Source organism: Budorcas taxicolor, chromosome 17 (genome assembly GCF_023091745.1).
Source record: "Budorcas taxicolor isolate Tak-1 chromosome 17, Takin1.1, whole genome shotgun sequence".
Taxonomy (NCBI): domain Eukaryota; kingdom Metazoa; phylum Chordata; class Mammalia; order Artiodactyla; family Bovidae; genus Budorcas; species Budorcas taxicolor.
In genome coordinates this window covers 35,236,143-35,259,994 of record NC_068926.1, presented here as the reverse complement: position 1 = coordinate 35,259,994, position 23,852 = coordinate 35,236,143, and the positions used below count along the sequence as shown (strand labels likewise).

Genomic DNA, 23,852 nt, shown 5'->3' with positions numbered 1-23,852 from the left:
GACTGGCTCAGTGTAAGAGAGGGCATACACCAATGAGCAAATACAAGAAGGGAGCACAAATAGGACTGAGGTCTTAGACTCATGGAATGTGGATGAAGTCTTTTTTGTAGTCATCTCTTTTGCTGTCATACAGTTGCTTAAGTTTTCAGCAATGAAAGAAAGCAAAGGCTTAAAACAGAGAAATAAATGTGTGGAAGTAGAAGAGACAACCATTAGACAACCCTTGAGGAATTTTGCTTTAGAGGGAGGCATAAAATGGGGTGGTGTCTAAAATGGGCTGTGGGGTCAAAAGGGAGGGGCTTTTATGATGATATGAAAAGAGCTACATATTTTTATGCTGATGAGAATGATCTGTTAGAGAGGAGCAAAACAGATGCTGGAGCAAAGCCCTTCAGCAAGGGAGAGGAAATGTGACCCACTCTCAAGTGGAGGTAAGCAGGGACAGGCCAGGGGCCACATGGGGAATAGGGGCAGAGATACAGGTAGGTTGGCTGTTTGATGGTAGGAAGTTGAGGAAATTCTATTCTGATTGATTCTATTACCTTCAGTGAAATAAGAAGCAAAATAATTAATCAACTAAGAATGGGGTTTTTTGGAAGTTTTGAGATAAAAGGTGAAGTATTAAATGGTCTCAGAAATTGAAAGAGGTAAGGGACCAAGACAGTATGATAGAATTTCCTGAGGAAATGGAGGATCTTGGGTAACAGGTCTTATCGACATATCCCACTGCAAGACAACCTGTCTCAATTATATGATATCAGTGCCTTGAACACACAGTCTTTCTTTTTTCTGTCTCTTAAAGAATCCAGTTTCAGTTCTATAAATTGCTAGTATCCTCCTTTTTCATTTTATATGTGAACAATGATGTTGAAAGTACACTTGAGAGCAACTGTCTTAAAGTATCAGCTTACATCTACTCTTTGAATGTTTTATCATTGTACCAGAACATCTTCTGCAAACAGAATAATCCAACCCTAGGCACTGACACCATCACCCACCAAAAGCCATGACCTGTGATTTATGGGTGTGAATTAGATCATAGACTCTCAAGAGAACTGACACCCCTCAGCAACTGCAAAATGAAGAAATCTGTATCATTTTGCTCAGGATGAGTGATGTAGGATTTTTTTTTTTTTTTTAATGTAGCGGCTCTAAGAGAAGACAAGGGCACACAAATCGCATGACTAACTCCTCTCAAAAGTTTGATATTTTTTTGTAGCCTACACACTGATGTCATTAACAGTACTTAATACCAGTGAGGTGGATATGATTGCACAGTGGAATTTAAGTGGATCAGGAAATGGGGGAGAGAAATGAACATATTAAAAGGAAAACCAAATTTAAATACTTAAAATAATTGACCAAGAAAAATGGTCAGTGTATATTTTATCTTTTGTTCCTTTAAAAATATGTGTTGTATGGAAATTATGATGAGCAGAAAAGAACAGTTCAAAGGTACAGGTACCTAACTGGGTTTTCCTGTCAATTTCCCCAAATGTCTAGCTCATAGGCGCCTCTATGGTCTACATCTGCACAGATGAAAATCTTTCTGTAACAGACTGGAAGTCAGAATTCTGAATATTTATAGCCTGAAGTTACTGTCTGTGAATCTGGTAGCTTAGACCAGAGAATGTCGTTTTGAACACTGGTGATTTAGGCACTTTGCAGATAACATTGAAACGACCGTTTCTAAGCACTTGCCAAACTTGTGAAAAAATGTAAAAATCTAAATTAAATCAGTAGTGAACTGACATTTTTTGCATGCCAAAGTAATGCCCAAGATGATACCCAAAGTGAATGTGGAAAAAGAGGGATGCTCATCCTGCTCTCAGGCAAAGTCTGAACTGATACAACTTTTTCAAGCAAACTTGATAAAATTTTCTCCAAAGTTTTAAAACATTCATTTATTTAATCAAAAGTATTTATTGAGTGTCTTCTATATCAAGTGCTAGACATTATATTCTGTCAATAAGTGAATAAACATTACACAAATAATTACAAGGGCAATGGCCCCTGTGAAAGAGAAATCAAAAGGACCTTAGACCAAAGTATTAGTCCTAAGAAAGTAATTAGAATTATACAGTTACATATAACCTAAACAAGGAGAACTACTTATATGTCCACAAGCAAGGGATTAAATAAATTTTTGTATATCCATGCAATGGAATAATATGATGGAAATAAGAGTAAACTTACAGAAAAATACCTAATGACATTTACAAATGCTTATAACATACTGTTAATGGAAACCACTGCTATAAAAGTGTGTCCAGTATGACCCAATTTGGTGAAAACTAAACAAAACTATTTCTAGATCTCGAGCCTTATCCATCATATATGAAAGATATACCAGAAAATACTACCAGTGAAAATTGCTGGCTGGGGATATTATAGCAATACCTTCTTCTTTGTGCTTATCTTCATGAACATTCTTGTAGTTTGTAAGAAGTAATAATAGTGAAGAAGTATAGAATTGGGCATGAGATAAGTGACATTTGAGAGAGAAGACCTAAGGAGAGTATTATTCAACCACTCTTCTAAATTACCTAAAATCTGTTCTTGTGTTAAATTAGATCAACAGAATACAATATTCCCGAAACGCATTTTTAAAATCCCCTCCAGAAATGCTTTCACCAAGTTATAATGGAATGTTGAACTCAACTTTATTAAGGCAATCTGAAGAACATTTTCTTTCCTTTTTTGTGGTGAAGGGAAGTGCAGCATTTATTATAAGGTGCCAGAGTCTAGGACAGTTAGTGCTGGAAGAAACCAAACTCCCATATAGGTTTAAAGAAAGCAGTTTTTTAATTGGAGTTTGTTTGATTTGCAATGTTGTGTTGGTTTGTGCTGTATAGCAGAGTGAATCAATTATATAATATATGTGTGTATATATATATGTGTGTGTGTGTATATATATATATAAAATATATATATGTATCTATCTATCTCAGTATCTCAACTCTTTTTTAGATTCTTTCCCCATGTAGGTCGTGACAGAGTATTGAGTAGAGTTCCCTATGCTATACAGTAAGTCCTTATTAGTTATTTATTAGGAAAACTTTTAAAGGCCAAATGAGGGAGGACGCTTACAGGGTGTGTGATTAGTTTGTGCGCAGTTCTCTGATTGCTGGTAACAGGGAGGTGTCACAGGGGTCAATATTATCAATCCTTAAACTCCAGTAGGCCTGAGGGCTGCATACTCCTGTTCATCAAGTTTAACACTGTCCATTTGGTGGGGGTTTTCACAACTGTAAAACAACTCAGAATACTGTTATATAGGGACTTCAGAGAGGAGCTAAAGCAGATAATATAGGGGCGGTTCTGTCCTGGGAAGGTCCCATTGAGTCCTATTTTCCTAACTCCTCCATGGTGCTAATCCTAAATGCCCCTCTTCCCCTGCCCCCACCTGCCTCCAAATTCGAGCAGACAAATCTCCATTTGAGAGCCTATTTCAAGGGAACCAGACCCAAGATGCCATCCAATCTGATCTTCTTTTTTCTAAGGTAAGGTTGTATTGCTATAAGCTTCCCTCTTAGAACTACTTTTGCTACACCCCACAGGTTTTGGGCCATTGTGCTTTAATTTTCACTTCTCTCTAGGATCTATTAGTTGTTTAGTGGCTTATTGTTTAGCCTTCACGTGTTTGTGTTTTTATAGTTTTTTTCTTGTGACCAGTGTTAGTCACTCAGTCATGTCCAACTCATTGTGACCCCATGGACTGTAGCCCACCAGGCTCCTCTGACCATGGAATTTCCCAGGCAAGAATACTGGAATGGGTTGCCATTTCCTTCTCCAGGGGATCTTCCTGATCCAAGGATGGATCCTGGGTCTCCTGCATTACAAGCAGATTATTTACTGTCTGAGCCACCAGGGAAGCCTCCTCTCCTTTTTTTTTTTTTTTTTTTTTTGGTAGTTAATTTCTAATCTCATAGTGTTGTGCTCAGAAAAGATGACTGAAATGATTTCAGTTTTCTTGAATTTATCAAGGCTCACCTTGTGGCCCAGCATATGGTCAATACTGGAGAATGTTCCATGTGCACTTGAGAAGAATATGTAGTCTGCTGCTTTTGGATGGAATATTCTATAAATACCAATTAAGTTCAACTGGTCTAAAGTGTCATTTAAGGCCTCTGTTTTCTTGTTATTGTCTGCTGGATGATCTGTCCATTGATGAAAGTGGGGTGTTAAAGCCCCCCACTATTATTGTGTTCCCATCAATTTCTCCCTTTAGGTTGCTAGTATTTGCCTCACATATTGAGATGCTCCTCTGTTGGGTGCATATATATTTCAGTTTAGTTGCTCAGTCTTGTCTGACTCTTTGTGACCCCATGAACTGCAGCACGCCAGGCTTCCCTGTCCATCACCAACTCCCAAAGCTTGCTCAAACTCATGTCCATCAAGTTGGTAATGCCATCCAACCATCTCATCCTCTGTTGTTTCCTTCTCCTCCTACCTTCAATCTTTCCCAGCATCAGGGACTTTTCCAAGGTGGTCAGTTCTTTGCATTAGATAGCCAAAGTATTGGAGTTTCAGCTTCAGTGTCAGTCCTTCCAATGAATATTCGGGACTGATTCTCTTTAGGATTGACTGGTTTGATTTCCTTGCAGTCCAAGGGAGTCTCAAGAGTCTTCTCCAACACCACAGTTCAAAAGCATCAATACTTCGGGGCTCAGTTTTTCTTTATGGTCCAACTCTCACATCCATACATGACTACTGGAAAAACCATAGCTTTGACTAGACAGAACTTTGTGGGCATATATATTTATAAATGTTATATCTTCTTGGATTGAACCCTTGATCATTATGTAGCATCTTTCTTTTTCTAAGTCTTTGTTTTAAAGTCTATTTGTCCAATATGAGTATTGCTAATCCAGCTGTCTTTTGATTTCCTTTTGCATGGAATACCTTCTCCCATCCCCTTACATTGAGTCTGTAAATGTTATTAGGTCTAAAGTGGGTCCCTTGTAGACAGCATGTATATGGGTCCTGTTTTTGTATCCACCAAGCCAGTCTTGGTGGTAGATTTAATCTGTTTACATTTAAGGTAATTATTGATATGTAGGAATGAAAAGAAATTAAGACAGCCTAAAGAGACCTCTGGGACAACATTAAACACACAAACATTCACATTATAGGGGTCTCAGAAGGAGAAGAGAGAAAGGACCTAAAAGAAAATATTTGAAGAGATAATAGCTGAAAACTTCCTTAACCTGAGAAAGGAAATTGTCAACCAAGTCCAGGAAGTGCAGAGAGTCCCAGGCTGGATAAACCCAAGGAGGAACACACTGAGACACATAGTAATCAAACTGACAAAAATTAAAGACAAAGATAAATTATTAAAGGCAACAGGAAAAAAACACAAATAGCATACAAGGGAACTCCCATAAGGTTATCAGCTGATTTTTCAATAGAAACTCTACAAGCCAGAAGGGAATGGCACAATATTTTTAAGGTGATGATGGGGAAGAAACTACAACTAAGAATACTCTACCCAACAAGGCTCTTGTTTAGATTTGATAGAGAAATTGAAAGTTTTGTAGACAAGCAAAGTTAAGAGAATTCAGCACCACCAAACGAGCTCTCCAAGTGCAAAAGGAACTTCTCTAGAAACACAACAGAAGGAAAAGACCTACAAAAAATAAGCACGAAAAAATCAAGAAAATGGTGAAGAACATTTTCTTAATCTTTGGCAAAATTATAGTTCAAAATATTGACCCTTACTGCTCCTTTTATTTATTTTCTTCTTTTTTTGGCTTTGCCCCAAAACTGTCTTGTCAGTGTCTCCCTAAGATATTAACATTTCACATGTGATTTGTTCAAAGTTCAGAGAAATTATACCCTTTTATCATCTGCTCACTAAACATCTACTAATGAAGCCCAGTTATGGTAACTTTGGGGGCAATTATTTACCTACTGGTTTCTACTAATCATGTGATCTTTTATTTTTCTTTTTTCAGTATACCAACAAAACTGATATCCCCATGGCATTTAGGATCCTAGTTCGCTGACTGGGGATTGAACCCATGCCCCCTGCATGGAAGCTCAGAGTCTTAACCACTGGACCACCAGGGAAGTCCCATGTTCCTTTGATAAAGAACAACTAGGCAGGTTTTTAAGAGAATTGATTCCAGGAAAGAGGTTACTTTTCATTGAGTTTTTATCAAACAGCACACATTTGAGAATCTTATTTCTCATTGCCTTGTCTGCCAGAAAGAGCTAAATTCCGGGATCAATTAACATGAAGATCTAGCTCCTGGTACAACTAGTTTTGTCCTTTTAAATGACATGTGCTGCTCATTTTTATAATTTTAAGTTCTTCTGTCTTTTAATAGGCAGATTTCTAAATGGACATGCAAGGTAGAGGGATGTCCAGATGCACTATAGTAAATAAGCACAAAAAATCGGTAGTACTCTTTTCTCTTTGTACATATCCATAACACTAAAGTTTTAAAATAGTCATCCTTGTAATAGTCAATATGCTTTTCCTAACTTGTTTAGCCTTTTACATGAATAGTGAAAACATTAACTTTATCTCAGCCTCCTTGAATTATAATGGTTTTAAACAGATCCTTTACTATAACTTCATTATTCTATTAGTAAACTGTTAGTCAAAACATTAGTTTTTCAGGCAGCATATTGTTTTGGAAAGTTTAAATTAATGAAATGCATTTTCCTATCATAGAAGGAATATTGAGAGAACATTTGAAACTTTTAAGTCTAGCCAATTCTGGTTCCAGCTTTTTAAAAAAAATCACTACTCCTCCTTTCTGTATTAGTTTTGTGAGATGACTTTAACCTTTAGGAACACTAATTTGGGATGAAATTTTGAATTCTCCTAATGACTAGGGGGTGAAGTGTCTAAATGACCTTTTTCATCTCCAGGGAGATGACTGCTGTAGGTCAGGCTTGAGGTCATTGGCTAAAGAATTACAAAGAAAGTCATAGGTTTGGCAGATACAGATAAAGCTACCACAGATAAAGCTGATGCTTCTGTGATGAAAGAGAAAAATATTTACTCCTCTCCTCTAGGCATAAACGTTGGCTATAATCAGCCAGTTTTGGTGGTTTGGAGTTTAAAATATTTCTAAATTTTGGTACACATTACCATATGTGGTCAGGTTAAAGTTATTGATGTCTGGGAACATTTTTGGGAAAACAGAAATATTTCCAACAAAAGATGAAGAATCTTAGAACTGTAGAGATGGAAGAACTCTATGGTAGTCTATCTGGTATCTAGAAAGGCTGACAAAGAGTCTGTAATATGCAGAAACTCTCTCTAGAAAACTGAAGTAAGATTGTTTTTGCAACTTCTTGCTGTAATGCACTTTTATTTAGCCTTTGCATAAAAGAAACTGATGAAAAGTAGGAATTTGCATGATTCCCACAATATATGATTATGGTAATCAGTGTTGCCCTGTCCTGAAAACTAGCTTGTCAATGTCTCCTTAAGATATTAACATTCCATATGTGAAGTGTTCAAAGTTCAGAGAAATTATACCCTGTTATCTGCTCATTAAACATCTATTAATGAAGCCGAGTTATGGTAACTTTGGGGGCAGTTATTTACCTATTGGTTTCTACTAATCATGTGATCTTTTATTTTTCTTTTTTTGGTATACCAACAAAACTGATCTCCTTTCTTTTCAGATCATGGGTAATCAGAGGTATAGATTTACATGAGGATTGTAGGCCTGGAATTAGGCAATTGAATTTTTAACTTTCATGTCATCTTTTTAAATTGACTTTTCTCTAACCAGATTTTGCCATGCTATACTTGCTCAATTTATTTTTTTTAAACTTAGAAGTAGAATTTTACTATATCTGCTAATTTTATCTTAACATTTCTAACTTGTAAAAAGGCTTTTAAATTTTCATTTCATCATCTGTACTACTAATTGGCATTCCCAGCTTTATGATGCTAAAATTTTAACAAGAATGGTACCTCTATAAAGGCATGAGCACTGTTCATTGGTAAGAATATAACATAGTACTGTCACTTTGGAGGTGAATTTGGCAATGTCTTTTAAAATTAAAATCGAAAATGCAGGAACCCAATAAATCCATCACTAGATAACAGCTCTGCAGAAAAAGTTGAATATATGAGCATGGAGACAAGAACAAAGAAGGATCCTACAGCACTGTTTGTCTTGGCCAAGATTTGTGGACAGCCTAAATGTACATCAGTCAGGGAATGGTTAAGGACTATGGATATATTCCTTGGGAATACCCTGTAGCCATTAAAATGAGCAAAGCAGATTCATGTTTCGTTATGACATAAAGAATTCTAAGATATACATTGAGCAAAAACAACAAGTTACTGCGAGTTAAGGAAAAATGATAGCATTTAAGTAAAGATACATATACTCATTGGGCTTCCCCGGTGGCACATTGGTAAAGAAACTGCCTGTCAATGCAGAAGACACGGGTTCAATCCCTGGGTGGGAAAGATCCCCTGGAGGAGGAAATGGCATCTCACTCCAGTATTCTTGCCTGGAAAATCCCATGGACAGAGGAGCCTGGCAGGCTATAGTCCATGGGGTCGCGGAAGAGTCATACACTCACACTAAGTGATACTGTGTGTTTTCTATGGTATACATACATATGTAAATGCACAAAGGAAAATTTGAAATGATATACACCAAACTGAGAAAAATGGTTTGATCTGGGGAGAAGTGGGAAGTGCCTGGGATTGGAGGTTGAGTCCAAGGGATACTCTCACCATTATCTGTAATGCTTTCATTTTCTACAGAGATATTATATAACTTAGTATTACTATACAAAGTTAATCTTTAGTTAAAACCCAACAACAAAAAGAAACCTAATTCAAGTTACCAATAAAAATGTTTAAAAGGAAAACATCCTTAAACCCATATTAAAACCATGCTTCATTTTATAGAAATGACAAATTAAGAAATGGGAAACCAATTATAAGATACTGGCTGCCTAAAAAGCCCAGGAACATCTTCTGAATGGAGGAATCTCAACATGCCTTTGTGGAATTTTGGGGTGGATGGCAATGGGTTAGTTACTAAGTCATGTCTGACTCTTTGCGACCTCATGGACTGTAGCCCAGTTCAGTTCAGTCAGTTCAGTCGCTCAGTCGCGTCTGGCTCTTTGCGACCCCGTGAATTGCAGCACGCCAGGCCTCCCTGTCCATCACCAACTCTCGGAGTTCACTCAGACTCACATCCATTGAGTCAATGATGCCATCCAGCCATCTCATCCTCTATCGTCCCCTTCTCCTCCTGCCCCCAATCTCTCCCAGCATCAGAGTCTTTTCCAATGAGTCAACTCTTCGCATGAGGCGGCCAAAGTACTGGAGTTTCAACTTTAGCATCATTCCTTCCAAACAAATCCCAGGGCTGATCTCCTTCAGAATGGACTGGTTGGATCTCCTTGCAGTCCAAGGGACTCTCAAGAGTCTTCTCCAATACCACAGTTCAAAAGCATCAATTCTTCGGTGCTCAGCCTTCTTCACAGTCCAACTCTCACATCCATATATGACCACAGGAAAAACCATAGCCTTGACTAGACGGACCTTAGTCGGCAAAGTAATGTCTCTCTGTAGCCCACCAGGCTCCTATTACCATGGGATTCTACAGGCCAGAATACTGGAGTGGGTAGCTGTTCTGTTCCCAACCCAGGGATCAAACCCAGGTCTCCTGCATTGCAGGCAGATTTTTTACCATCTGAACCACCAGGGAAGCCCAAGAATACTGGAGTGGATAGCCTATCCCTTCTCTAGGGAATCTTCCCAACCTAGGAATTGAACCAGGGTATCCTGCACTGCAGGAGTATTCTTTACCAGCTGAGCTACCAGGGAAGCCCCTGTTTTATTGTTTATTTCCAGTCTGTTGCAACCACAAGCAAAGCTGAAGTGTGTGTATTGACCAAAAAGTTCATTCCTGTTTTTCTGTGAGATTTTTATATGTATGTCTCTGTGCCCATCTGAGAACTAGAACACTATATCTGATTCTAGGTTTAATTTGCATTTCTTTCACTCCCATGTTTTATATTTTATTTGTATTTCTTTTTCTATGAACTACTTGTTCATGGGCCTTTGCCTGTATTTTCTCACTAATACTTAAGGTCTCTTTGTTTTTTAGATTAACTTTGATTCACAGATAATGTGTAATTTCCCAGCTTGTCATTTGTGTTTTGACTTGGTTTAGAGCAGGGAGGTGTGGCACTGGAGGGGGTACTACTGTTAAATTTATGTAATTGAAGGGTTCATTCATATAGCTTTCCCAAAATCAAGGAGCAGTCTGTCCCAAAGGTAAATTCAAGTTCCCACTTCTTGCATTGTTGCTTTAAGATAACGGGTTTTTTCCTCCTGTATCTTGCCCATTAAAAAAAAAAAAAAAACTGCCTTGTATTGACAGTCAGGATGCCCCCCTTTAATGTCAAATAAAGAATAGATGGACAAGGTGATTGAAATCTCTCCAATCTGAGCAGACCACACAGAAGATAAAGCATAACATAAAGAAAGGGCCTTTCTGTAAGGGGCATCTTTGAAATGTATTCATTATTAACAACAATTTATTTGAATGAAACTAATATAAGGAGGGCTGAGCTCCTCTGATTGAATATCTTTCTCCATCCAACTCTTACTATAGTATAGAGCTAATTAAAAACATAGACCATATTACTTCTAGCATCCCTCTCTTTAATAGGTAAAAGAACAAGGCATTGTAGTTGTCCAGTGGTCCTCAGGGAAGCCCAAGATAATTTAAGGGTAAAAGACATCGTGAAGTTTTTATTTTTCTGATTTTAGGAGTTGATTCTGGGAAGGCAAAATCATAGCGCTTATGAGAGGAGACTGATTACTTGATTAATACAGTCATAGATGCCTGAAAACAGTGCATGATTGCAGCTTGACTGTCTGTCTAGAGTGACAGTACAATATTTAAAAATAGAATGCCCTGAGGTGGCATAATTAAGCTTCTTGGCTATTTCAGGAACTTCGGTATGTTTGTTGTTACTTACCTGTTTTAAGAAATCAAGGACACAAAATCAATATAAAGCACAAATCATTATTCTGAGACCAGAACCTGCCATGTAGGAGGAAAGATTAACCTTTCCCTACCTCTCGTGGAGATGGGATAGAGGCGCTCACTCTGCTGATGGTCATGTGGTGACTCGAGAACTAGTTAGACGATTTCTGATATACTAGGCTTTGGAAGTCAGTAATTTATGTATTTTAGTAAACTTTCATAAGGAAATGGGGTTAGTGTGATTTCTTTGAAAAACGGTTCACATTTAGAGTTCCACTGTCATTGATCACACCCATGCATGAGGTAGATAAGAAGTTTGGTTTTCCAAAACAGGCTTTCTAAATGAAACTAGTGCATGTGTTCATTTAATATATATGTTAGTTCAGACTCTGCTTATTGCCACTAGGTCCAAGAATACAGCAATGTTTAGGGCAAAAAGATCTCTTCCTTTAAAGCACTTTATATTCTATTGAAGTGAGGTGACTGATAACATATAAGGCAATGAATAAATAAGATACAATTTTAGATAATAAGTTTTGTGTAGTAGTGAGTAGCCAGAGGTTATTTTTATAAAATAAAAATAATTTGACTATCCAAGGTAATCAGTACTAACATTTTAATATATCTCATTCTAATATGGGCTTTAACAAATTTAACAAATGGATTATTATTCTATAGTTTTGCAAACTACTTTCAATTCACAATATGTTATAAGCATTTGTATTCTATTACAAAACTGTCTATGTGGCTTCATGGGACAGATTGGTTTCTATGACTATAACATGATTTACTAAAATTAATTTGTTCATTATTTAGATTATCCTTCATTTTTTCTCATTATGATCAATTTACTGAACACCGGGGTTGCTAAAAAAAAATGTATGTGATTTTTTTTCTTGAGAGTAAATTTCTTACACAAAACTGTTGGCCCAAATTAAATTTACATTATTTCAAAAATTTAAGAATGTGATGCACACATTGCCTTTTAAAAATGCTACAATAATTTATCCTCTGATCTGGCAGTTCATGAAGTTTCCCATTCATCCTGTCTTTGGTAACCTGCGGTAATATTATTTCTTTTTTTCTCTCAATTTCATAGGAGAACATTTCCATTTTTATTTCAACATGCATTTCTTTATTTTTTCTAAGATATAATTCACATACCATAAAACTCACCATTTTAAAGTGTATAGCTTAGTGTTATTTTAGTATTTTCACAAAGTTGTGCAGCCATCACCATTATCTTAACTCCAGAGCTTTTCCATCACTCCCACTAGTGGTCACTCCCCAGCTGCCTCCTCTCCCACCCCTTGGCAGCCACTCATCTGCTTTGTATTTCTGTAGATTTTTGTCTATTCTTGACATTTTGTGTACCTGAAGTGAAAGTTGCTCAGTCGTGTTCGACTCTTTGCGACCCCATGGACTCCTCTGTCCATGGGATTCTCCAGGCAAGAATACTGGAGTGGGTTGCCATTCCCTCCTCAAGGATATCTTCCCAACCCAGGAATCGAACCCAGGTCTCCCACATAGCAGGCAGATTATTTACCTTTATTTATTTATTTTTTTGTATACATGGAATCGTGTTTTTCTATCTGGCTTTTCTGCTTTCACTGTTGCAAGGTTCATCTATGTTTTACCATGTATCGGTACTTTATTTCTTTTTATCTGCCTGCGATGGAGGAGACAAGGGTTCGATCCCTGGGTTGAGAATTTCCTCTGGAAAAGGGAGTGGCAATCCATTCCAGTATTCTTGCCTGGAGAATTCCATGAACAGAGAAGCCTGGCGGGCTACAATCCATAGGGCTGCAAAGAGTCGGACACGACTGAGCGACTAACACACACACACACAATATTCCATTTTATGGATATACCACATTTTGTTTATCCATTTGTCAGTTGATAGAAGGCAATGGCAACCCACTCCAGCGTTCTTGCCTGGAGAATCCCAGGGACGGGGGAGCCTGGTGGGCTGCCGTCCATGGGGTCGCACAGAATCGGACACGACTGAAGCGACTTAGCAGCAGCAGCAGCAGCAGCAGCAGACAGTTGAGTAGTTTCTACTTTTTGACTATGATGAATAATGATGCTATGAACATTCGTTGATGTGTTTGTTTTTGTGTGAACATAGATTCAATTCTTGTGTGTGTGTGTAGAATTAACGAATGGAATTGATAGTCCATATTGTGAAACTGTAATTTTTTGAGGAAATGCCAGTCTGTTCTGTATATTGGCTATATCATTTTATGTTCCCCCCCAGCAATATATTGAGGTTCCAATTATTCCACACCCTTGACAGCCCTTGTTATCTTTTTTTTTTAATTATAGCTATCATATTGGGTGTGATGACTCATTGTGATTTTGATTCATATTTTACTAATGACTAATTGTATTGAACATCTTTTCATGTACTTATTGGTTATTTTTATAGGTTCTTTGGAGGAATGTCTATTCAAATATTTTGCCTACGTTTAAATTAGACTGTCTTTTAACTGTTGAGCTGTAACAATTCTTCACATGTTTTGGAGACTAGACTCTCATCATATATATGATTAGCAAGATTTTTTCCCATTCTCTGGATACCTTTCATTTTCTTAGTAGTGTGACTCGGTGCACAGAAGTTTTTGATTTGGGTGAAGTACAATCTATCTGTTTTCTCTTATAGCTGTCTCTCTGGTGCCATATCTAAGAAACCATTGCCTAATCCGAGGTCACGAAGATTTCTACCTATGTTTTTATCTAAGAGGGTTCGTAGTTTTAACTTTTACATTTAAGTCTATGATCTGTTAATTTTTTAATAGTGTGCTGTTCTTATACATTTATTTGTCCAAATGAATTTCACAATATTGTTATTTAGTTTTAAAATGGTGCCAAATTTTTAAACTAATATTGTTTAATTTGACATTGTTATTTTACTGTATGTTTCCATCTAGGAACACTTAAGTATTTTTTAAGTTCTCATTAAGTCTTTGTACTTTTCATCATTTAGATTTTGAACAATTCTTATTAATTCCAAAGTAATTTACCTTGGTGTTGAGAAGGAAATTCTGGAACCTAATTTTTTTTTTTTTAAATAATGGGTTTTGTATCCATCATCTTATAGAATTCTGTTGGTTCTAGTTTTTCTTCAAAATTACTTTTATATTCATCCTTAGAGTTGGGTAAAGTGAGAGTATAAGTAAATTGCTCATGGTTCAACTGAGAGCAAATTGATCGCATCTAAGAATATTGTATCTGTCTTTGTGTATCTACAAGTGTGTGTTGAGAAGAGTCTGGTTAGGAACATAAGACAACTTTCTTAAGGATGTCTTCTTGCAATTAATGCTATTTGACTTAGAGACCTAGATTCCCTGAGCTCGCCTATCCATTTCCAGTGGTATCGGCTCTCCTGGTTTTGCAAGGATCTAGGAAACAAGAAGTTATTGCACATGGGATGAAGTTCCACAGGACCTGTGGCCCATTAGCATACACACTGCTGTTGCTGCTGCTAAGTCACTTCAGTCGTGTCGGACTCTGTGTGACCCCGTAGATGGCAACCCACCAGGCTCCCCTGTCCCTGGGATTCTCCAGGCAAGAACACTGGAGTGGGTTGCCATTTCCTTCTCCAATGCATGAAAGTGAAAAGTGAAAGTGAAGTCACTCAGTCATGTCCGACTCTTAGAGACCCCATGGACTGCAGCCTACCCAGGCTCCTCCATCCATGGGATTCTCCAGGTAAGAGTACTGGAGTGGGTTGCTATTGCTTTCTCCAAGCATACGCGTTACTTAACTGCTTGTAACTCTTCCCCAAATTTCTGAATACTACTGTGAAATAAATGGTTTGACTTAGCTTTTATCCCTGTGTTCTTCGAATACTCAGGTTTCTGTGCATGGATTTCAAAGCTTGTTCAAGTCTAACTTGATTTCAAAGTAAGTGGCACCTCAATTCATGCTGCAGTAACTTTAAGCATCCCTGAGGATTCCCACAGAGATATCTGCAAGGGAGCTGTTTGTCTTAGGAGATTTTAAATGCAGCTAAAACCTGTCCATTTTTGAGGGAGATGTCCGAGAACATCCATCAGCCCAGAGAAGAGTATTCCGTGGTTCTTAAAGCTCCAAAGAATCGTACTCCTATTTAACATCCTAGAAATGTGTCTAGAGTTAAACCCATCTCAGAGCCTTATGAACAAATGCACCCATGGATAATCTTTTGAAAGCAAACAAGTCCTTAAATAGAGGAACTTCTGTATTCTCACTTCTTCCAAGAAGCTTTCCCTTACTCCTGCCTATCCTCAAGCTGAATTACTCCTTGTCTGATATCTCCTGAAACTTTTTACTTTTCTATGGCCTTGACGTGTTCTACTGTTAATAGTATTTGTGTTACTCTTCGTCCCCTTGTATCATCTTCACTGTGCCAGAAGACCCCGTTTGATCGGGCATCTCCCACTGCACTTACTGGAATGCTTTGCACACAGTAGCATATGAAGTTCTAAAGATGAGTATTTTGCTAATCTGTAGTGCCTGTTATATTCTACTGAAAAATAAAGTGTAATTAACCTCAATTTTGTAGTTTGGGATTTTCAATAAACTACCCTTCCTCCAAGAAGTGCCTAACAGTTTAGCTAGAACAAGACATTAACATGCTGCAGTCCCGATAAGGATTTGAGGGCTATTTTCATCTTTGCACGTTGACTATCAGGTTAGTCAGAGAAAAACCTTTTCCTCTCTGCAACTCAACCCCTTCTCTGGCCTCTCTCTCCCCTCCTGTTAGTAAAATACTTTAGCCTCCGCCTTCCCTGTTAACAGTTTGCGTGCCCCTCGTCTTTGGGTAATTAAGACGTTCAAAACCTATTCTGACACACAATCCTCCCTGACTTCCAATTCCTCCACTTCTTCGGGGTGGAAATAGTTCCTACGCTTTGAGACGCTGGCAGAGAAAAAGACTCGGGGAGAAAACTGCATTTAAACTTTGAAAAGTTGAGTCACGGCTGGTTGCTCAGCGAAAGCTCCGCAATGTGGAGAAAGTCGAAACGTGGTTTGGGCTGCGCGGAGCTGGGCTGGGGCGACTTCTGGGGAACCGGCGGGGCTGAGCCCCTAGAGCGGCGGAGGCCTGGGCCAGAGCCTCCCGCCGCGTCCCCGCACCTCCCCCGGCCCTGGCTCTCCCCCTCGGGCTCCCGGGGCACGGATGTCGCGCGCTTGCGTCCTGAGGCCCGAGCGCCCGACCCAGACACCCGCCCCAGAAAACCCGGAGCGAGTAGGGGGCGGTGCGCCGGAAGGGAGGCGGGCGGGGGGCGTGGGGGGTCGTGGGCGTCGGGGGTGGAGACGTATTAGATGTGACGCCGCGGCCCGGCGGGTAGCAGACCGGCGGACGCGGTGCCCGCGGTGGCGAGCGGATCCCGGGTGCTGCGGCTGAGGGAGGCGGCCCTCCCGAGAGCGGCGGCCCTCCCGAGAGCGGCGGCCGCAGAGGCGTCCAGCCCTCAGCCCCCGATCCCGGACCGCCGGGCTCCCCGCGCTCTAGGGCAGGCGGAGAGGGGAGCGGCCGAACGGCTCGAGGCTGGGGGCTCGCGGGCGCGGCCGCGTGCCGCGGGGAGGGAGGCTGGGGGGCCGGGGCCGGGGCCGCGCCCCGGAGCGCGTCGGAGGCCGGGGCCGGGGCGCGGCGGCTCCCCGCGCGGCTCCAGGGGCTCGGGGACCCCGCCAGGGCCTTGGTGGGGCCATGGCCGCCGGGAGCATCACCACGCTGCCAGCCCTGCCGGAGGACGGCGGCAGCGGCGCTTTCCCGCCCGGCCACTTCAAGGACCCCAAGCGGCTGTACTGCAAGAACGGGGGCTTCTTCCTGCGCATCCACCCCGACGGCCGAGTGGACGGGGTCCGCGAGAAGAGCGACCCTCACAGTGAGTGCTCCCCAGGTCTTCCTCGCCGGTGCCGTCTTCTTCCCCTGCGGTTCTCTCCCCCGCCCCTGCCTTCCAGCCTCCGCGCTCCTTCTTCCTCTTCACTGTGACCCCAGTGGGACTTGTGGTTTCTCTCGGCTCGGCCCTCGGCGGTTTCGGGCTCACCACTCGCCCCCTCCTGCCCCGAGCTGCGGTGGCGGTAGACGCTCCTCCAGGCTTTGGAGTGTGCCGGCTGCTCAGCTAACCCAGTCCCCTGGGCCCCGGTGCCCGGGCTTTGCGGGCGGCTCCCTGGGCGCAGACAACCTGTCGCGTCGGGGGTGCCCGGCGGCTGAGCAGAGGTGAGCGGCCCAGCGAGGTGCCGCCCGCGCCCCGAGCCTGAAGTTCCGACCGCTTCTATGGGATGCCCGTTGTCTCCGGGGCAAAGCCAGGAGGGACCGCAGCCCAATTAAAAGATCCTTGTTGGAAAGATACTTTGCATCAGGTTTGAGGATCAAATAAGAGTTTGAAGTGCGCAGAGGACTCAATTTACTAGTCTACAGTTGCATTTTCTGTAATAATAATATATCTGTGGTAATAGAAATAAGACTGGTCTGAGGCGTTAGTTGTCAGACTAAGAGTGCATAAGAATCACCTGCAAAGCGTGTTTGTTGTGTGATTCATGGCTGAACCATCTCCCAGAGTTTCAGATCGCTTAGGTCTGGAGTGGGGCCTCATTTGCATTTCTAACTAGTTCCCAGGTGATGCTGACCTGGGAGCACAGTTTGAGAACCCGCTGGTCTAGAGAAAGAGGAAGGAAAGAGGTATAAAATAGGCTGATAAAAATAGATGAGTTTGAAGTGAGAGAAAGAGATCAGGTATTTTTTAACTGTCATCCTGTAAGTGTAGGTAAAACATGTTTTGAAAGCTGTTTGTTCTGCCAGTCCTCCCTTAATGGTTTTCAGGTGGAAAACTTGATCCTCTTCCCCCCCCCCCCCCCCCCCCCACCCGCAAGAGACCTTCTTTACCTTGTGATGCTAATACTGCCTCCTTTGGGGCTTTCCAGGTGATACTGGTGGAGAACCCACCTGCCAGTGCTGGGGATGTAAGAGGTGTGGGTTGGATCCCTGTGTTGGGAAGTTCCCCTGGAGAAGGAAATGGCACCCCACTCTAGTATTCTTGCCTGGAGACTCCCCGTGGACAGAGGAACCTAGTGGGCTACCGTCCCTAGGGTCCCAAAGAGTTGGACACTGAAGGAACTTTGCAAGCTGTCACTCTGGGCTGAGAGTTAGGAAGAGGAGACAACTCTGCAGCCAAACCTAGCTGACAAATTCAGTAATGGGAAATGTCCCTTCATAAGAGTTTTTCTTTATTGATTTCAAAATAGCAACAAGCAAAGGATTCGGGTCTGTAACTTTTTTCAGGCCTGCCATAATTAAACAATTTTCTCAACCACTTACATTATCCAGTAAAACTGAAAAGATGCTTGTAGCCCAGTATATTGGTTAGTGCTCTTTCTCTGTTTTGGTAACTATTTAGGTTTCACAAAATTATCTTTCTGTGTGGGGTTTATTCTGTGCTTGTCTGCCTGGACGAGGTGCACATATGTCCCAGTTAGTTTCGCTCTTTTCTAGTAGCACAAAAAGTAGTATGTTCTTTGACGAGAAGACAGAACTCTTCCCCCAGATTAGGTTTATATTGGGGCTTCCTTTAGTACATTTTCTTCCAGACATTTTATGAGTTGCAGGTATTTTCTTTGACGCTCTTAATGCCCTATTTCCTTTAAAACCAAACTGGATAGGGGCTGGGCTTTCCAGGTGGCGCAGTGGTAAGGAACCTGCCTGCCAATACAGGAGATGCAGGAGATACTGGTTCGATCCCTGGATTGGGTAGATCCCCTGGAAAAGGGAATGGCAACCAACTCCAGTATTCTCGTCTAGGAAATCCCATGAGCGGAGGAGCCTGGCAGGCATAGTCCACGGGGTGGCAGAAAATCAGACATGACTGAGTGACTGAGCATGCAGGCATGTATGGGAGTTAGTAAGGATAATTCTGAATTGCATATTACATTACCACCCTCAGAGGTTAAAGTGTCTGCCTCCAATGTGGGAGACCCGGGTTCGGTCCCTGGGTCGGGAAGATCTCGTGGAGAAGGAAATGGCAACCCACTCCAGTACTATTGCCTGGAGAATCCCATGGACGGAGGAGCCTGGTAGGCTACAGTCCACAGGGTTGCAAAGAGTCGGATACAACTGAGCAACTTGACTTAACTTTTTATTCCCAGTTTTGGGCTGGGCCATCATTACTGTATTCTTATTTTAACTTATTTTATTGTATTCTTATTTTAACTTAATGGTCTGAAATAGGATTGATACTCTCCAGGGGACATTTGGCAATGCCTGGAGATGTTTCCACTTGTCATGCCTGGAAGGATGCTACTGTCATTTGCTAAGTAGAGGCCAGGGATGTTACAGTGCACAGGATACCTCCCTAATCGCTCAGCAAAAAAATAAAAAATGGTCTGACCATAAACTTTAATAGTATTAAGGCTGAGAAACCCTGCCAACCTGATAACTAGCTAAAGACCTTCAAAGGTGGAGAGTAGAGTACTCATCCAGAGTGATGAGTACTGATTTTTAACAATCACCTTGTACCAGGTGATAGACTGACAGGAATATAAACCTGAAAATGATCGATTTAAATGACTTTTGTATAGGCCAACCTGGACAATATGTTTAATTAAGGACAGTGTTTTGTTTTTTCCCTGACATATCAAAGGTGTACTAATAGTTGACAAAACCAGGAGGAGACTGTTAGGAAATATATAGGAGAAACAATGCCATACCAGTATCCTCTTAACCATATCCCCTCCATTCCCCTAAAGGAGCAAAACTGATCAGCAAACGTGGAGAAATAAAAGCTGTTAATGCTTGCTACAGCTTCCCACCGAATTAAGGTTCAGATATCTAGACATATTTGAAACATTGGAAAACCCAAGGCCCGCTCCCTCAAACTGGTTTGTCCATACACCCAAAATCCATCACTGGAGATTTATTCCTTTGGCATAACTCTCTGTCCAGATGTTTCTAAAATGCAAACGCAGTGTGCTCTCAGAATCCACAGTCTCCATCTGTGGTGACAACGGCCGACAGCCCTACACCATTTCCATGAGGGACTTGAGCCTCGGCGGGTGCAGGAGCCTGCGGGAAACCCTGGACCTGGGTCCTCATGGATACGGGGCGGAGGGTGCCTCTGGAAGGACAAGTGGAGCAGTTACCTGGTTTTAACATTTCATGTGAATTAAATTGTGTGTGCACGATTTCTTCCCCCAAAGCTGACCAGCAGGACTGCAGTTAAGGGGGGAGGCTGTGAAGTCGGTGGCATGAATGTGGGGCGCTGGTCAGGGGCAGGGGACATGGTTAGGTTCTGAAGGGACACAGGGCAGGGTGGTGTGGGGCTGGGCGGACAGCTGCAGGAAGCGCGGGCCAATGACACCGCCAGCGTTTCCAGCTTCCCAGTTTTGCTGGAGATCACCTGTGTTTCTCCCCAGGTTCTCTCTTGAATTGTTTTCACATCAAAAGGCCCACTTTCCTGCACTTTTCTCACAATCCTGAAATAACCTGTATTTGACACGAGTGTGTTGGTAAAAGCAAGATAAAAAGAAAGACAGGGCCAGTATGGTTGCCGCACATCCACCTTCCCTTTGGTGTCCCGGATGTTTTGCCAGGCCCCTTCCACTTGCCCATGGGGATGTGTAACAGAAATACATGCTCTGAAGTACTGAACCATGTGAAAACATTCAGAAGAGAGCACATTTTATCCCAGGCCGCACGTTCAACATGTGGTGGAGTATAGTAAGGGCAAAGTGTACTGCTTGTGTACATTTTAGCATTAAATTTATTCCAGATGCTCTTATTTTGGAAAAAAGGTAGTTAGAAGTGCTGGAGCCACCTTTGGGTCTTCTCCCGGGACCGCCTGCTTGCCACACTCCTCCGGCTTCTGGCCTCCAGAAGACACTGAGCCTTGAAGAGGCTGAGGGACCTGCCCACCCCCAAGTGGAGCAAGGTTGGGATCCCGTCTGACTCCCACCCTCTGTGCCACCGCACATATTCCATGCAGCCCCGTCATTAAAAACGAACTGTTCACCAGCCTCATTTTGTAGAAGAGGAGATTGAGGTCCAAAGGCGGAACTGATTGCCTGAGTTTACCTGCCGATTCTTGCCCACCTGCCCCCTTGCGGACTATCCCTGCTGTTCTGGCTTTTTAGGCTTCTTCCACTTCAAAATATTGACATAGTCAGTTGCTCTGGGGAGTTATTATGAGTTCACAGGTTGCCTCTGGTTGTACTCCTGGAGTAATGAAGAAAGCCACCTTTTCTTCTCTTCCTTTATGTCAATGGAACTTTTGATTGATGACACCAGATTCTCCCTCCTCCACACACATACACTTTTTTGGGTAATATCTGGCAAGTGGATCCCACCAATTTACTTTAATAAGCATACTGTTTACTCTAATGCCATTTGTGCGCAGTAAACAAATGAAGTAAGAACCCAATAGCTCATTTAATTGTGGAAATCATGTAATTGGTTCAGCAATGAAAGGACAATTCATGAGTCATGGATATTACCACACCTTAGTAGCCTTTTAAAATGAGTTTGGTGCCAAGTGACTTCAGCCTAGAACTGGCAATATCCTGTGACATGCCCTGAGGGCTTTCTTTGTGTTTATAAAAGTGGCCATTCCATAATTAGATTTTGACACAGGTATGAGAAGTGGATTCTGAGTATTATGTTCAGATTTATGATGTTTTAAATGGATAGCTGAGATTTTTAGGTGTAATTTGAAAAAACGTTATAGACAAAACAAGAGTCATCCTCAATACATTATAATTATAAAATTGACTGTTCATCTACATATTGATTCTCAGAAATTACCGTCAGCAATATTGAAAAAAGGCAGTGTAAGGTCTCGCATTATTAGAATTGTTATTTTCTGGCCAAAAGATGCCTGTGGAACAGGGAGGTAACTACTCACATGCCATTGCCTTTACTTGTTTTTCGAAACCCCCTGCTTGGGCCCCTTTGTCTTGTAACAAACATCTGTGGGAGACTGGCCTGGGGTAACCACTCTATTACTGGGAATTGGAACAAGACAAGTCAGCACATTTGGACTTGAACCATAACCTCATTACCGTATCCTCTCCAAACAAGTATTCTTCGTTCTATTTTGTTTTTGAGCTTGTCATTTTCTGCACTCTGAAACCAGGGATCTGGTCTTATGCTTAACTTGTATGTTGTCAAGTGTTTGGCTGTTGACAAAATAATTCAAGTAACAATTATCATTGTGGAATTTTCATTGTGTCACTGGTGGCTCGGGGGTAAAGAATCTGCCTGCAATGCAAGAGACCTGGGTTTGACCCCTAGATCGGGAAGATCCTTTGGAGAAGGAATGACTACCTACTGCAGTATTCTTGCTTGGAGAATCCCGTGGGCAGAGGAGCCTGGTGGGTTACAGTGCATGGGGTTGCAAGAGTGCGACATGACTTAGTGACTAAACTGCCACCACCACAGCAATGGGAAATGCAGTTGTGGCACCAGGATTTTCAGTGTTCCCTTATTGCATCCACTGCTGCTGCTGCTAAGTCGCTTCAGTCGTGTCGGACTCTGTGTGACCCCATAGACGGCAGCCCACCAGGCTCCCTGTCCCTGGGGATTCTTCAGGCAAGAACACTGGAGTGGGTTGCCATTTCCTTCTCCAATGCATGAAAGTCAAAAGTGAAAGTGAAGTCACTCAGTCGTGTCCGACTCCTCGAGACCCCATGGCCTGCAGCCTACCAGGCTCCTATCCGTGGGATTTTCCAGGCAAGAGTACTGGAGTGGGGTGCCGTTGCCTTCTCTGGCATCCATTGTTAGGGGGTAGCTATTGCTTTCTCTCTCTAAGCTAGGTTATTTATGGCCATAGGAATTTAGGCAGGGAATAAAGGAAAAATGGCAACTCCCAGGAAACCTTACCCATTGAGCCATATACCACATAGTTCTTAGAAACTGGATTAGTTCCATTCTAAATTCCTGTGGGATATTTTTAGTTTGAAGAAATTTGGAGGGCCTAGAGGCAACAGATAGCCGATACTCAGTTTTTAATTTATGTCTCCTCCCAGTTGTTCCCTGTCACTCTTCCTGCATAGGGTGAGTTTTGAGTTGACTGGTATATCCTTAATACTTACTCATTCATTTACAGTAATCAGTAATGTGTGTGTGTGTTTGCATTTGGATTTTCTTTTAAAAAATTATTTATTTGGCTTCTCTGGATCTTAGTTGCTGCATGTGAACTCTTAGTTGCCACAAGTGGGGTCTAGTTCCCTGAACAGGATCGAACCCAGGCCCCTCCGTTGGGAGTGCAGAGGCTTAGTCACTGGAAAACCAGAGAAGTCGCGGGCATTTGTATTTTCAAAGGGCTACTTACTTCCTCAAATTAAGTTACCCTCTAAATTAAATTATCCCATAGAATTCTAAAGTGTAAAGTTCACAGATTTTTTAGGATATTGCAGAGGGTGGGGAGGGAAGGTTTTTGTTTCTGTTTTCCTGTTTGTTTTGTTTTGCTTTTTAAAGGAAATTTGTGTAGTGTAGTAATGATCTGGCTACATTCTGTGAGTGGGTTATTTTCTCTGTTCGTGATTTATGCACTTTGAGAAAATTTGGCATCTTAAGGTAGGGACCATGACTTCTCCATATAAATAAACATCATAAAAGACTTGTACCTTTTACTCTGGGAATTCTCACTAAAAGTGAGCTGCTGATGAAAACATTCTATGTGGATAACTACTCATGGGCCACATGCTATTCAAAGCCTGGTCAAGGTTTACAGTTCTCTTGGTATAGTAACATATACAATTAGGCACTTAGTCAGCCTTTTAATGAAGATAGTTATATGTGACAAAATTATATTTGGAAAAATGTAATTATATTGAAATATTAAAAAGCTGGCTATTAGCATTTTTGGTGTAGTCTATAAAAAGATG

General features: G+C 41.5%; 1 protein-coding gene across 1 annotated transcript in view; it reads left to right on the top strand.

Annotated features, from left to right (window-relative positions):
* The first annotated feature begins 15,983 nt into the window (after positions 1-15,983).
* FGF2 (fibroblast growth factor 2) overlaps positions 15,984-23,852 on the top strand; it is a 55,621-nt gene continuing 47,752 nt past the window's right edge. Inside the window, 3 exon segments of the mRNA XM_052654445.1 lie at positions 15,984-16,178; positions 16,229-16,417; positions 16,420-16,861. Coding sequence (XP_052510405.1) covers positions 15,984-16,178; positions 16,229-16,417; positions 16,420-16,861 — 826 coding nt within the window.